Source organism: Meleagris gallopavo, chromosome 17 (genome assembly GCF_000146605.3).
Source record: "Meleagris gallopavo isolate NT-WF06-2002-E0010 breed Aviagen turkey brand Nicholas breeding stock chromosome 17, Turkey_5.1, whole genome shotgun sequence".
Lineage (NCBI taxonomy): Eukaryota > Metazoa > Chordata > Aves > Galliformes > Phasianidae > Meleagris > Meleagris gallopavo.
The window spans coordinates 7,362,939-7,379,745 of NC_015027.2; the positions used below are offsets into that span (position 1 = coordinate 7,362,939).

Here is a 16,807-nt window from a genome sequence, read left to right on the forward strand (position 1 = left end):
GGCTCCGCGCCCGCGTTGCGTAAGGAGCGCGCGGGGCCGGTCCGGCACGAGCGCGGCCGGGGCGGCTCCCCGCGGAGAACGGCACGGCGCTCGGGGTGCCGGGCCGGGTGCCGCATCCGTGTCAGAGTGATGCAATCAAGGGCAAAGGGAGAGAAACCAGGCTGGTCGTGCAGCGGGATCTGCCTGCGTTCCGCTGTTTCCATCTTTCAGTTGGTCTCGATGCTGTGCATTTGTTTTCTCTGCTTTTCTCGTAACACTTTTCACTTTTCTCTCTCCTACATGTGTGCGACGTACGGTAGCTTTATTTAAGTGACGCCAAGTACCATTTTCTCTTATCTCATGGATGGAGGTACCTATTTCTACATTATATCTTTCCTTCTAGTCGTGCAGGCTGCAGCCCTGCTCACACAGCTGCGATTTCTCCCTACAGTGCGATTTCATAACCAGAATTTATTACTGATACGATTCTGCTGGAGACAGCAACAGAGGCTTTCAGACAGAGACAGAGCAGGGACATTTTTCCCACAACGAGGCTAACATGATGCAGCACAGAAAACATCTGATTCCTGTAAATAACACCGCTTGCAGGGCTGATACCGTCAGCACAGCTGCAGCATCGATGAACTGCAATAATGAAATATTTTAGTGTAAAACACAACATAGCAGCATTACTTTTGTTGCACTGAAATAAGAGCCATGAATCAGTGTAGCACACGAGTCCTGTGCTACACTGGGTTCTTACCACCAGAGTTTATCCGTGCACCTGGGCTGAAGTGACGTGACTCTGGTAAGCTCAGAGCGTCAACAGATAAACATCCTATACATCACCAGCACTGTTTTCTCAGCAAAATGGTAATCTTCAAATCGTAAACTTGCCAGCTTAACAAAGCAATCAGTTTTTAATCTCTACAGCTTTACTTTTCAGTATCCAGCTATGCACACGTGTGCTTTGATGCCTACTGTCTAAATTCTAATGGTGCTCTGTGTCTCTCAGGCACTCTGCTTGCAGTGCACAAAGCCCTGCCATAGTTCTGTTGGCAGGGGAATGGAGAGGGATAAAGCAGTGTAGCTGTGGTAACTGCCTGAGTACTCTGGATAATGGGATGAAAGAACAATAACAAGGTGTACAGGTTTAATCTGCCACTCCATAAAGAACAACTAGTTACTATAGAAACTGTCATATTACATGTGTCTCCAGCATAGTGCTTTATATGTGAGAAGAAGCATCTTCCACACATTACCAGCTTGGGTACAAAAACAGCATCAGCTGCCATCATCCTGTGTAGGAAGATCATTGGTCACATGCTCTCCACAGGTTGCATCACTTAGGTGCTTTGGATTGCTGTAACAGAACGCTTGCTTTTTGCAGTTTTGAGGGAGGCACCTACTGGTGGATGAGACACCGCCGGGGAAGGAAGTACAGGCAGGCAGTCTGAGCAGTGCACTGATCCCAGCACCACGGGATGGGAGTTTGGTGAGCGTGCTGCCAATGAATGGCAGAGCTGAAACCCAGCTCATCCAGAATAAGTCAGCAGATCTGTCTCTCTCTTCTTCAGCTGCGCCTTGTTCTGCTCCCAGAAATTCTCAGTTGGGACCTTCCAGCTGCTGTTGGTTGCTTTACATGTAGACAAGGTCCCAGAGGAATTTAAAGAGGAATATACATCTCAAAGTATCACATATCCCAAAGTCAAACAGGGTATAAAAACAGAGTTCTTTACCCCAGTGCTCTAAGTGATATTCTTCGGTGTAGGTAGATTGAAAAATGACAAATACATACTGAAAGTGAAAAGTTTGTATTACTTCTTCTGCCTGGAAGTAGTAATTTGCCTAACAAATAGCTGTTTGGTGGAACGGTGATGATCTGGTCAGACCTCTGCATTCCCATGGCAGGCAGGTCTCAGGCATTTTGCCATATGGGAGCAAGCTCTGTTTAGAGGAGGAGTGGATGGCTGCTGGTGTGAAGGTCTCACATGCAGCTCTGCAACCACGAGCTGCATGAGCTTTGCTCAACTTGCCAGTGCCCCCCACTGAACAAAAGCCAAGTCCTGGCCTGTTTGCTGTTGCTTCCTCTTTGGGATCAGTCAAAATATACACTTGGTTTGAAGACAATAGTGCTAAAATAGAAATGCATTCTTAAGTGCAAAATCCTATAGGGATTTTTCTAATCAATTACCCTTTATTATACCATGACAAAATCAAAATATTTATAAGCACACATGCAGTGTTCTTGGTGAATGTACATCTCCAAATGATAGAGGGAAAATTGAGAGGCCACATCTGGTCTGCAATAAAAATACAATAAGGGACATTTTCTATTTCATTCCGTTTTCTACCAAACACCCTCCGTTTAAACAAGCAATTGTATATCTGGGTTAGATATTTATAGACGGGTCTGTGATTCTATGTGAGCAGGAAGAACTGAACAGAACATCTAGAGAAGAATGAAAAGGCTATATTTTTATTTTTAACCATTTTTCTCACGTGGAAGAGTTTAAAATAGCATCAAGTGCAGATGACTGGAATCTGATATTTATAACTATCTACAAATTGTGCTTTGTACCAGTGGCTGTGAAATGGTGGGAAAAAATCATGAATGCACTTTTCAGGGCTGGTGTCAGCCTCATATCCTTTCACTTCATCCTATAGGATGAAAATTCTCTTTACCAGGCTGTCTCCTTTTTATTGTGTTCTCATAGCCTTCAAGTTACAGAGGGCTTCGCTTGCTGTGAACTCTTTGATCTTCCAATCTCCTTCATGGAGATATTTGAGAACGTGAGCCTGGAGAATGAGTTACAGCTAACAGCGCAATCAGTTAAAGAGAAGGACCTCACTGGTTTCCCGAAAGAAAGAAAGAAAGGAAGAGAGGAAGGAAGGTAGGAAGAGAGGAAGAGAGGAAGGAAGGAAGGAAGGAAGGAAGGAAGGAAGAAGGAAGGAAGGAAGAAGGAAGGAAAAGGAAGAAGGAAGAAGGAAGAAGGAAGGAAGGAAGAAAAAACAACCAAACCCTAAAAAGTAAAAGCCTAGCATACATTCCTTCATGGTGTTATTACACATCCACTGTATGTGCAGCTCACAGCCATTGGCTCAGCTGCTGAATCAGCACTTGCCACTGAAGCCAAGAGTAGAAAAACAAGCATTAAATCCAGCAGCTGGTGGACAGCTGCTTGGAGGCTTGCCTGGAGCCCTGATGGATACACTGACTTTCCTGTGCACTTAACTTTGCACAGCAGGACAGACCTCACTTTTCAGAAGCTTAGTGATAGATACCTGGGCCATAACTTCTCCCTGAGAGGAAAGCTACCAAGACATCACAAAATAAGAGAGGTGTGTAATTATTTGTAAAGGACTCATCCTTTGGGGCTGCAGTATTACATTAGTAATTATACATATATATATATATATTTCTTGATTCTTCATTATTAAGGGTAAATAAATGGAGGGAACTGGGAGTCACAAGACTTCAATCTTTCACCCAAAAAGAAATAGGGGACCATTCAGTACAGTATAGAGTGAAAGACTGGTGAAACTTGAACTGCTGACAAAGTCACTTGAGATCAAAATATGTAGACCCTCAGGGAACGACATGCAAAGAGGTGCAATTAGAGAGTGCCAAACATTGTTTTAGCAAAGAAATTTTCAACAAGAAAACAAAAGGAACCAGTGCTGGATGTCCTAGCTGTGAGCAACAGGCTGCTGGTTATTCCTGGGAGAGCTGCCTCCCTTCTCCATTTTTCCTGTTTGAAGGTTTTCCACTCAGTATACGTGATTACATATTCGTGGAAGCAGCCAGCTGGAAAGAGGTCTCTCCCACCTGAGGATCCCTGGGAGGCATTTAGGTCTTATTTATTTTTTGCAGTAGCAAACCAACAGAAAGAAGGAATGTCTTGCTTACAAACATTTTTGTTTTTTTCACTGATAATCATGGCAGCTGAAGAAGCATCAAACTGGGGGCTTACAAGAATTACACAAGTATTTCTACTAGGTTCACATTTCTTTCTATCTTTTACAGATGATGGCTTTGCTGCATGTGGGAACCATGAGCTATAATTACAAGTCCAGCAGGCATTATTATTTGTCCCTTGTATTATTTTGTAATGTCTGATTAGGAGGAATAAGAAACTGCTAGCTTAGTTTGGTAACTTTAGTTTTTAGTAAATTGTACTGGATTTAAGGGGAAGGTAAAGTAAAGGAAAAACTAGGAACCTAAGCCGTTTAAGGGGGGAAAAAAAAAATAAAAAAAAAAAAAAAAAAGGGAAAAAAAATTTAGGAAAAAAGATTGAAAATTTTGTTTGAGGACGGAAAGGTAATTCTGCAAAGCACCAGAAATGGAACTGGGCATTCCAGCAGCTTTACTATGGGGACCTGAGATGCCAGAACAGGTCTGTAAAAAATGGGAAGACTGCAGACAGATTTAAGTAATTAAGTTTAGTTAATTGCACACCTTTTTTTATGTCAGGCCTGTGGCTAATTTTGTATCTACATGAAGATACGGCGTATCTCAGCTGCAACTGCGGTCACTTAGGAAGCGCAGAGCAGACGTACCCAGCAGTGGGCTTGGCCATCTGTAACTGCTCAGCACCTCCCGTTCTGAAGCAGTTTTAGACAGAGGAGTGAAAACCTGCATGAAAGACACTTTGGCCTAAGACTGCACTGGTGATAAACTAATAGTGAAATGAATAAATGCAGCTTCTGATTTTTTTATTTTATTTTTTTAATTTACTGCCCCTATTTTATGAAAGAGTTCTTGCTTTGTTACTGATATGCACAAGATGGGTTCAAATAATAAATGAACTAACTGGGTGGTGAAGTCAGTGACATGGGAAAGCATATTGTGTTACCCTTACCTCAACTGATTAAATGGATAAGTATCTTATTCAAGTCTTTCAATTAATGTAATTTTCAGAGTTAGTTGTAACAGTGTTATTTTTAAAAAAATATTATATTAAAATGGTAGTAATTTTTATCAGCTGATGAAATAATTGCTGGTATCTAATAACTGCAGCAAATATTATTCCCTGTTTCTGCTTAAGTTCTTGGTGCTTTAAATTCTGTATATATTGTTCTTAAATATAAGCACATTAATAGCAGTAGGGAAATGTGGATGTTTGACCTGGCACATTTCCAGAAGCTAGACCTAATATTTTAGTCTGCTTTAAGTAACAGATTCCTTTCATTTCTGTGGCTAGGGTTCTACTGGACTAGATGTTCTAGAAATGAATGATCAAAAGGTTATTTTACAAGAACACCTTCATTTCATTCCCTTGGAAATCCTCATTCAGGAATGCATCTCAGGGTACAAAATACTAAGTTCTATTCCTACCTGATAAATGCCTTTAGGCCAACTTCTGTGATTACAGCTCACTGGAGAAATTGGGCTCTCAACCGAAGATCAAAATTTACTGATCACTTCAGATCACAAATCATCCCCAGGACAGCCTGTACCTTGGCAGCCTCATATTCAATTGAGACTTAAGAATTTTTCCCTCTTGGTAATAAAATAAGCACTAAAAATGTGCAAAGCCCTGTTGTAGAACCTCACCCAAAACGGAAGAAATTTTCATTGAGTAGTGTAAGTAGTTTTCCTTGGGAACAGGGCTTTCCACAGAAAAGGTGGAATCTGCAAAGCAGCAGGCCTGTGTGGGAAGCAGAGACTGATCTGCCCTCCATGCAGCTCCACTCATGTTGTGCAGCCATCTGGGCTCTGGGTCTAACTGAGACGTGTTTCTTCCACTTTCATTTTGAACAGAACTGCCAGGCCAGAGCATCCGAAGCAGAAAACAACCTCACCTGCCTACAGTGCTGTATGCTTCTTTTCCTGAAGACTATATTAGTTTCAACCATTCATTTGTGCTCATCTTGGCATGAGTGTATGTAGTGTGAACTGTAGGATAAAATTAACTTACACCAGCTTTGCCAGCATGCTAGATCAGCAAACACAGCCAGGGGATTTGTCAATGCTACAATTTCTCCAGTTTCTTCTTTGACATTTTCTACCAGTTCACTTTTAAATGTAGCAAAAAATAAAATAAAATTCACACCCTTTTAACAACGAAGAAAATCTGAAAAAGTACACGTATATCTAAGGCCGAATTAAAGCTCATCCTCTTGTCTTCCCTCACTATTTGCAGTCTTTCAGTATGGTTGATTTTCAGTCGTATTTTTTTTTCATATATCAAAGCAAGTTTATGTTAATTTTCAAGACAACATATCCTTCTGTGTCTGTATATCAGACACATGATTAAATCTAGATATCTAGTTTCTTTGTGCCTCTCATTTTGACTTATTGTTTGGCAACAGTATAATAAAACCTATGTAGGAATTTTTCACATACATCTTGTTCCGTGATTCAGTTATCCTGGCAAAGATCAGAGAGCACTTTCTCCATGCCAACTCTAGTTCTCCTACAGAACAAAACTGACAAAGCAACCACTTTTATGTCTGAGTGAAGTTAACTCAGCAGTTGTGAAAGTTGCACGTTGTAATGGTTATTTTGCTATGTAATGTCATACAGTAGCACAGAATTCCAGCCCCACAGATACAGCCTTAGAGAAACAAAAATGTTAGATTGTTAACAAAACTGTTTCTTGAGCTTCATTCGTATTGCTTTAATCTTCTGGCCTTCTGTCCCAGAGGAAAAGCAGGAGTTCTGGAAATGGAAAAATGGTGATCTGTATTTCTCTCCCCTTAAAGTCTCCCAAGGCAGTCGGCAGAACTAGTGCAGAACCCTGCCAGGTATTCTTCCAAACAGCCAGGAAGCTTTAGATGCACAGTAACACCATCAACTGTAATTGTCTGTGACTGACACTTGCTACAGTAATTGTGAACGCTTCCTGAACACTTGATGTACGTGCTTGGTATGAAGTATAAAATCCAGTGTTTAAGTTAGTTCTTGCAGGTGTGCCAGTTCAAGTTCTCTTCTGGAACACGACAAGGCCATGGGTACTAGATCTGTTGCCTTCTGTGTGGGATTAAATTCACAACAGGTACTTGTGGAAGCAGTGAAGTCAGCAGTCTATTGTGGCTGCACTCATCCCTTTTAGTCTCATCCTATCGTTCCCACTCCTGAGCAGCAGACAAAAAGGGAAAATTTTGGCCTGGAGAAGCTGAAGCTGGGTAACAACTCATGGCTGCAGCTTCACTTCTGGGGAGCCATTATCTGAAGGCCTTAATTTCTTCTCTCAGTAATTGATCTGAGGACACTGGAGCGAGTAGCACATATGTCAGACTGTTTTCCTTCCTTCTTGCGTTTTGGCAAAGTCTCCCCTGTGGAGGAAATTAATAAATTTCAGGGTGACATTTCCTTCTTCAGCCAAAAGAAGAAGGAAAAAAGCCTCCAGGTTCTTTTCACGCTTTAATTTTAACATTATTTTTTTAAATCTCTCTCTGAATAAAGGAAATGTCCTTTGTCAGAGAAGTAGAAGATGAAAATTTCCTAATTTGTGCAATTGATATGCTTTATGATCTGCTGAATGCATGCTGTACAGACACATTCACACAGGTACGTAGGATAATCATGAATGTACCTGTGTGCTAAGTGACAAATTTAGAAAGAGAAAGATGAATTACTTGGGAGATGCAAGCAGCTGCAGTTCTGATGGGCACAATAAAAATCTGTATTATTAACATAAGCAGACTATCAGTTGTTAGAGCTAGGACATTTTTTATAAGCCAGCTTTGCTTAATTACTTCTATTTCACCATCATTTTGACTGTTTCCTTTTCTGTATGTTAATGTATGAATACTGCTTTATTAAAAGCAGGAAAAGTTGTTTTAATTTTGGAAACCACCTTCTGATGCACTACAAATGGTCAGCAATCCACAGATTGTGGGTTATGCACGACTACAGCAGGGAGCGTATCTCATACTCACCCCCACAGCTGTTGTGGTAAACTTCACTAAAGGATCTGAAGCTGACATCCATCAGAATTAGCGGTGCTGTCAGGATCACAGCTCCCAACACCAGGCCCTCCCAGCCACCGTGTTGGGTCCACTGATGGCACAGCACCCAGCATTTGTTGGTCTGACTGTGCCTGGCTCTGCTCCTCTTTTCACTTTCTACTTCTCTCTGTGTTGCAGTGCTGTTACTAAGCATTTCAGATAGCTGTCTGGACATCTCAAAGAGACAGCTGAGGTATTAACAAAACATTCCTAATATATAGAATCTGTGTTTATGTATTGTTTCACTGTGTAGTCCTGCATTTTACATCACTTTCTGGCCATGCTTCTTATTAAAACAAACATTGAAATTGCTTTGAGTTGAAAACTGACATTTGTGTTGAAAAGGATTTGTAATGTGATTTAATTGCTTTATGTAATTGAAAAACAAAACAAAACATCGCTGTTATGTGCTATAAATGATTCCTTTGTCTTCTACAAAATTTAATTTGTTTACATGCCCTGCAGCCATACTGAGAGAACAGAATAAATGGCAGTGCCTCTTTGGGTCTATTTGAAAAATGAGTTGGGAATGGGAAAATGAGAGTGACCAGAGAGCTATGAGGAGGAAGAGACGAGTGCTGAGATAAAAAGTAGCCCAAGGGAAGATTACAAGTCCTGAGAAAAAGAAATAATGGTGTTAACTATGCGACTGCAAATACAACTATTTGTATTTAGAAAACTTTCTCCCCTTGTTCATCACTATATCTGGTATATCTGGAATGCTCTCTGCCCTTTTGAAAGGGCAATGTTTAAATGAAAATTTAAGACCCTGAGAATGCCAGGATAGTATAGGAGCACTGGAAACACCAGCTCACCTTCTTCTCCCATTGCTTGTTCAGTGCGATGCAGGATCTGAGACTGCTGTAATTCACAAGTAACTCAAACAACTTTCCACTGATGCTGTTTCCTACCTTTTCCTTTTTACCTCCCTGGACCTTTCACCTTTTGACTCCCCTGGGAAACCATGATGAATTTCCACCTGGAAATTTCAGGCTCAGTATTAGATAGTCTCTTTTTTTTGTTTTTGCTTATGGCCTTTCCTCCCCACCCTGAGACTTCTGACAAGGTCAAACAATCTATCTTTGTTTCTATGTTTATGTCCGGGAAGCTCCCTCTGATAGCACAATAGCATTTCAGATAGGACAGTTTGATGAAAACTGTAGATAAGAAAGATCCCCAGCCTGGTAAAATAAAAGATGTGAAGAGAAATGAAAACAGTGTTCACACAAAGTAAGTACCCACTAGCTACTTTGGGGTTCTGACCACAGAATGCACGCTACTAACAGCTCCACAGAATATAAGCTATCCTAGACAATGCTCTGCACTTCATCTTGCTGACCTATTGAAAGAGAAAGACTTTGTTATATATTTTGCACTCAAGAATGTAGCATTAGCAAAGGCTAGCACCCTAAGCACACATGAAGTGAAAATGCAATGACTGAGTCAAAGAAAGTCAATAAACACTAACTGGAGAAGAAGAAGTTCGAGGGGCAATGAAAGCAGTCTTCTGTAGTTGAATATATGAATTGAATACATTAGAAGACAAGTGAAAAACTCAAACACAAAGATGTGAAACCAGAATGCTAGGAGTGCTTATGGGGAATATGGTGAAATAACAGCCAAGGGGATCAGGAAGGAAGGTCTGAAAAGGAGGGAAGTGCAAGAAAGGAGGAAATGAAATCACAGGCAATGGGTATAAAAATGCCTCTTAAGTACTTGAAGGCAAATGTAAAAATAGTATTGAAACCACTCTGGAAAAGAGAAAAGATTACTATGAGCATGAGAAATGTAGAAGAACACCATAGCAACAGAAATGGAAAAGTAAAGCAAGCAATGGTTTCTCTGAGCTCAAGCTAGAACACTGACCACTGTGCAAGAGTTAGTGCTTGCTTATGGAGTTATATGATTGTTTGCTGTGTGACACTGAGTCCAGAAAAATTGGTGCCAATGTGAATTACAGCCACCCATTCTTCTGGAAGTTCAAGCTTCCATTCTTTGCTACTTTTGTTCACAATCAGCACGTTATTTTATCTGGAAATAATGAAATTATGTTAAGATATAGTCCAGATGTAGTTTTGGCTTGAAGATATCACTGATCAACTGGAAAGATCCTAATTAAAAAACCCAGTCACTTGAAAGAGGGAATGTCATGAGAGTCTTTTCACCTCCGAGCTACTGATCTTCATCTGGAACTGAACCACCAAATTTTGAGTTTCTATTTCCACAGCATCCTACAGTGTGTAAGCAGTGACTGTGAGCAGTCTGGGTATCTCCATTTCAAGCACGCAGGCCATGTAGTTTCTGTTCATGGGAGAAGTTTTAGAAGTTGGTTATGAAAACTCTTCTATTTCATAGGCTGTTTCAAAAGACCATTGGGAAACTTGGCTAACCCGATTGTGGGTATGATTTAGAGTCACCTGGGACTGCTCTGAGCTACCTGCATGGGAGCAGCCCCTGGCAGGGTCTATGCTTCTATGACTGTAAGACGTGGAGATTCCTGCCAAATCTTTGCTTTGCCCAACCCACCCTCAGCCCTTCTGTAGCTATTGCCCATAGTGCAAACCCCACAGTCCTCGTCAGGAAGGCTAATGCAGAGAGATGGACTCAGCTGTGCACACTTTGCTTCCTTCCTGGGGACCTCCCTTAGCCTCTCTTGCCAAAACAGCATAGTAGGCTTCCTTTAGGACATCTTTCTATGGAGACAGTTTGAGTGGGCTGTAGCTGATCTTTGAATTTTCTTCTTTTCATTCCTCCAAGGAAAATAAATATACGATCAGGATTTTCTACTATGAAAATGCAATCTCTCTGTAATAACACACAGAGCCATAGCTGCAAAGATAACATTTTTCTTCCACTTTTCTTCCCCACTTTGCCTTTTCTGGTACAAAATCCCAATCTTTAAAATGTTATTAGCATTCAAGAGTGAACTGTCTGAATCTGTTTTTCCTTATTCTTTTGAATTCTCATAGGAACTGGCCTGCAAATGTAGCATAGGTAGTAAAAGCTCTAATAATACCACTTCTGGGCTTTTTTTTGTTCTTCTTTTTTTTTTTGTATTTTCATTAGGAAAGTGGATCCTAATAAGTTAGTAACGTAAGGAATTATTTGATGTCATCAAAACCTCAGAAATGGATACAACAGAATGACCTCAAGAATCCTGTTTTTTCTCTGGCTGTCAAACTGAGTGATTTCTCCTGAGTGCTATCAAAGACCATTAAAATCTCTTTCCCACTTTCCTCTTATCTCTAACTGGGGACATTCATTTGCAAACACCTTTATGACTCTTACCCACAAAACTTCCTTATCTAACTGAATGTGAATCACTTCAAAAGGAGGCACATTTCTCCTGGCAACCAAAGCAGCAGCCTTAGCAACAAGACAGCTGGAGAATTTTATTTTCACTTAGTTACTTGTGGACAGTATGTTCTGTTTCTGCTTCCCCATGGCATTGCTCTTTCAGTGTTGATTTAGTATTGTGCTAGAAATGGTACAAGTCAGTCAGTGACACACAGCAGAGACATCACTTGCAGGGCAGCTGATGATCTTTATACCTATGATGCTGTTTCCTCTAAGAAATGGTGTAAGAGTACTGGCTAATGGAAAGCTCAAAATGTGAATTTCCCCTATAACAGAATTACTACAAAGAAACATGTGAGGAAGCTGATGGTTTCCAAAACCTTGACTTCCCCCCACAGAAACCATAACAGAGAATGATATTAAAATACTAGCTCAACGTGCTCACATCACAGCCTGTCTTAGCATCTGTTGATGCTGAGAACAGTTTGGAAGGTTGTTATTAAGTGACTTACACTGATTTTCTTAGCAAGAATAATTTTGGGAGGAAAGTTAAAGTGGGTGGAAGTGGAAAAATCAGAGCAATCTTGAGTATTACTTGGGCTAATGTCTTTATAGAACTGTTGAGGATGCTCAACAAGAAAGCAATGCTATGATGGCACTTATCAACAGACTGCTATTGTGATAGTTTTCCTGTCCTAATCCTGCATGTGTGTAAGGAAATGAGTTATATGTTTTAATCTTACTAAGAAATTGAATTTATAGGTAGAAATAATAAATGCATTCACATCTTCACCTGAGTCTCCTCCTGCAGGGGCTGTTGATATCCTGCGTGCTGGTTTGATTCCCTTACTCATACTCAAATTGAAGACTGAGTCAGATGAAATCCAGGAGCTAATCCTAGGCACACTCTCCAACTGTCTGCGTGTGGAAGCTTCTGAAGCTTTGGCAAGTGATGTCATCACCATTCTGAAGGAAAAGCTCACACATCCCTCAGTGACCATCAGAAGCAAAGCAGCTCAGGTCATTTTAGAAATCGGGTAATGCAAATCTATAGTACTTAACCCAAGAAAATACTAATTTCATGACAGTATCAAGTCACATTTCACAAGTAATATCAGCCCGTATGCATATACAGATAGAAGACTTCTTAAAGTAATGATTGCCACAAATCACTCAGAAAGCAAAAGCTGTTGAGACGTCATTCCTTCTCCTCCTATTTGTCTTTCTATACTAGCAATGAAATCAGGGCTTTTCCTGGTACAGTATCACCAGGAAGAAAAGCTTGCATGAGAAGTCGTGGGCAAACAGGTAGGAGCCCTTACTTTACAGGGCAACTGCTTCTTCAAAAAATTAAAGGTCTTTATATTAAATTTGTATATTAAACTGAGTGGAAGTCCACTGTCTGACAGTCACACATAAAAGTGCTCAGTGGATGTCTAGCTTAAAACAGTCTGCAAATTGTTTTGTTGGGATAATAATTGGCACAAAAATCTTCTTAATTTCCAAAATTAAGGTCTTAGAGAAAGAGACTGTAGATACAGGGAGCGACAGAAAAAAGTCAGGAATTGACCTACAGTATGGACATCCTCTGCTTTCTATGTCACTGCAATAGCAGGACAATGTTAAATATTCCCCACATTAAAGAGGCCAGAAAGAAAGACAGAATTGACCTAGAAAAGGAATTCGTTGCAGGCCACTAACACAGCAGTTGGTTTAAATCTGAGTAGGATTCAACAGACAGGTTTCCAACTAAACTGCCATTAAGACCAGCAGCACTTCTTTCTGAATCCTGTTCCTTGTTGCAACTTTCTTGCAACTTTCTATGTGCCATAACAGTAAAAAAAAAAATAAATCCAAACACCACCTAAAAATAGCCTAAAAATTGTTAAATGCCTGCACATAGGTTAATAGGATACAATCTGTGATGTATCAGCAAGTTGACTTAACAGACCAAGTATGAACAGACATCCCCTCTCTCTTTGTGACCAGGCCACAGTGCTTGCCATCTGTCCAACAGTCGGAACATTTTGACTCCAAAGAGAACAGTGCAGAGGGCCGTGTCAGCCCTGCTGTCAGGAAGCAGAGGGCTGCTGCAGGGGGCCAGGCATGGGGAAAAGCTGTGGGTGGTGACATGATAGCAGATATCGTTCAAGAAGGCATCTCAACCGTCTTTTCTACACAGTACCCATCCAGAGGGAAAAAGCACAGTGTGCGAAGAGGTCATTCCACTACTGGTGAGCCTGTTAGAAGATGCAGATCCTGAAGTCCAAGCTAGCGCAGCAGGAGCGCTGATGTTTGCTACCATTAAACCTAAGGGTGAGAGGAAGAGGCGGGTCTGTTGGGTTGCTTTCTAGAAATCCAATTTTAAGGAAACTTAAAAACAAAATCTATGCCCCTGTCCTGTCCCCAACCCCACAAATCCTCAGTTTCAAAAAGCATGAGATCTGTACAAGGATTTGTAAGATTAGGACATTTCTTCACATCTGTCAAAGAGCAGTTGCCGATACCATTGTGCCTAGAGATTGCAGTATATTCCACATTCCATTTTCCTGAAGTAGGTAAATAATTGCCCAAGCTGTGTCATTTCCCTCCAGAGTGCTGCAGCAGAGGGGAACATTTTCTGTACACGGCCAGAGATCCAGATACCTGGAGCTGCTCAGAATCAGTCCTACCGAGCGCTACTTCCTGGAAACCTTTTTTGTGGTTAGAGGCAGTTTCTCTCTCACAGCTAAGAGAGGAGAGAATATTATTAATGCCTGTTGTTCTCTCAAGTAAGTTACAAGACACTGAAAACACTAACTGCTGAACGTTCAGTGTGATAAGCGAATAATTAGAATTAAAAGACTCTTAATAACAGTAGTTGTGTTCCAGTCCTCCTCTGTATCTGTCTCCCCTGGTTTCCAAAAACAACACGGGCATGGATCTCTGTCTTTGAAATGCCTTTAAAAATAAAAGAATGGAGGATGTTCTTAAGGGCATCTAATCCCCCCCAAAACAGTTTATCCTATCATTTGGTACCTCGAACCTTCTTAGATGTTGAAATGAAATAACAATGTGCAAAGCATATAATGTTTACTGAGAAAGATTGATTTCCATACAAATAAACAGCTAGCTGGCAGCTAGCTCAGGTCTGGAAAAGCAAAGCACATCCTGCGTCACACCACTCACTCTGGGGTGTTCAAAGCTGTAACTGGGCAAGAAGTCAAGAGCAGCAATTCAAAATCTTGTTGATTATATGTAATAATACATTTTAAAGCCAGTTTCTTTTTCTACAGGGAGATGCTTAGCACTACGTGCTGAAGCCATTCCACGGTTACTGAAGTTGGTCGCTGAGGAAAACAGCAAAGCCCGTCTGAGTGCAATCAAAACCCTCACCATGCTGGCAGAAGTAGCTGAGGGTCGCAGGAAGCTCCTAGAATGTACAAACACGTTTCAGCAGTGCCTGAGGGACCCCAGCGAGGCAGTGAGAAGAGCTGCTGAAATTGCCATCAGAGTCATCCAATGGAAACCTTTCTGAAGATGTGGTGTTTCACAGAGATCTATTGCCCTCTGTTGTTGCCTCGCTGTAAAAGTTGCATGATTATATGCAACGTTCAAAAGCAAAACTCTGTTCTTCTTTCATTCTAAAAAGTCATTTGTCAGCGGTCTTATATCAGTGTTACAGGTCACAAGGAAAGTAATGGGGAAAAAGAAAAGCTAACAAGCCTAGCATACTCCAGCAGGAGTTATCTCCTGAGATACCATACCAGGATTTTCCTGAGATATAAGAAACTGGAGTTTTGCTGCAAATGTATGTTGAGCACAGGATTAGAACCATTTAGAGCATCACTGCTGGAAAAGCAAGGCAATGTCACAGACTTTTCTGGGGTAACACCTGGTAGTACTGTAGTGGGAACAGAGCCCCCAGTAAAAGAGGCTCTGTTTGGTTAGAGTATGGAAGAAACATGCCTCTACATCTGTGCTATTACCTGGTACTTTGTAGTTTTGTACAGCTGTAGTCTATCCACTAATGAAGAAAATCAACAAAATGGAGGTGCTGTGCCAGCATGAAGGAGTTGTACTGTTGTGGCTCATTCTAAAGGGATGGGAACATGTCAAGAGGAAAGTCAACCCCATACAGTTTAGTACAAGAATTGGACAAGACAGTCTTCAGATGTTCCTTCCATTAGTATTCTGTGATTAACAGCTGTCTGAGTGGAGAGATGAGGAGGTAAACAAAACAGAACTGAAAATATCAGTTCCCTACTTTGAAAAAAACATGCGTTTTTTTCTCCTTTTTTCCCCACTTTTTTCTAATCCAATGGTTTAAAAATGAAATGGCTTTTACTTTATAGAATTGAATATAACATCAAAAGTTCAAGCTGTCTGAAGCAAGCTTATCCAACAAGACATAAATTGCCCGAAGGAAAATAAGGCAGTTTCTGATTTTAGAGCTGATGAGCAGCTGAAACTGGGGAAGTTCAGTAGCATTTTACTCACCATGTAGTCAAGGTAGATCACTATTGATATTGCAAATTTCTCTGCATTTGCTAGTGTGTAACACAAGAATCATCAACAGAAGGCCTGGCAGGACAAATCCTGCCCACTAGAAGTGCTCAAGACAAGAATCACCGTGCAGCTGACTCAACTTTACAGGAAAGCCCACATTTCCACTCAGGTTTTGCTGTTGAATAGCATTCTTCTAGAAAGAAGTTACTGTGGCTAAAAAGAAGCTGCACCATCCGTACAGATGGGGTTGTTTGTCATGCTGCACTTCCACTGCAGGAGCCCAGTGTTCCTCCCACTGTAAAGCACAATCTTATACCAGCCACTGTAGGTGTGATTAAAGTTAAAAGATTTTTCTTCCATAACCTAACCAGAGGGAGAATTTCCTCTCCTACAAAGATGTGATTTAAAAGCATTGAATCAGATGGATTCTTCCCTCTGGGCAGGGTCTTGCAGGGGCTCTGCCTTTTCAGCACGCTTTACGTATGTAAGGCACTCACATGTAATAGATATAGATGCCTGAGTGCATCCAGTTCAACAAGAGAGAGACAGGCAGTTTAATAACGGGGAAACCATTCAGCAAAGTACTGGGGAACAAGAGAAAACAGTAGTTTCACCTACATTTACAAAACTGCTGCAGGAAAATGCAGTAACAATCATTCTAGCTCAAGCATCTGTCACAGCCTTCCCCCCTGTAATTCAGGTATCGCATTTCAGCGAGTTAGCAAAACAATTATCTTGCTCAGATGAGGGAATAAGACCATCCAGACTGAACTGCTGTGACAAGAAGAAATTTAGCTGACTTGGACCTTAAGTACCACATCTGAGCTTCTCCCTGATAGCTGCTTTAAAGAACAGTATGAGCTGCTTCCAAATAAGACTCTGCCATGATGTCTGTGTCTTGTCTTACATAAATGCACAGTACAGGAGCGGAGCAAAGCCTTAGCTGAGCTCTGGAGTGAGAGTGCCAGCCTCTTCCTGAATCTCCCTGCTTTGGCAGTGACTGGAAGGCAGAATACAAGCTTACAGCCCTGAGACAGTAGTAAGGAATGAAAGCAATCAGGAATAACTCATTGAAGAAGATTAAAAA

General features: G+C 41.1%; 1 protein-coding gene across 1 annotated transcript; it reads left to right on the forward strand.

Annotated features, from left to right (window-relative positions):
- Positions 1-7,393: 7,393 nt before the first annotated feature.
- On the forward strand, positions 7,394-14,891 carry RSPH14 (radial spoke head 14 homolog). The gene is made up of 4 exons (XM_010720375.3): positions 7,394-7,495; positions 11,995-12,269; positions 13,415-13,548; positions 14,508-14,891. Exons 1-4 carry the CDS (start codon positions 7,394-7,396, stop codon positions 14,747-14,749), a joined length of 753 nt encoding a protein of 250 aa, XP_010718677.1. The 3' UTR covers positions 14,750-14,891.
- The last annotated feature ends 1,916 nt before the right edge of the window (positions 14,892-16,807 follow it).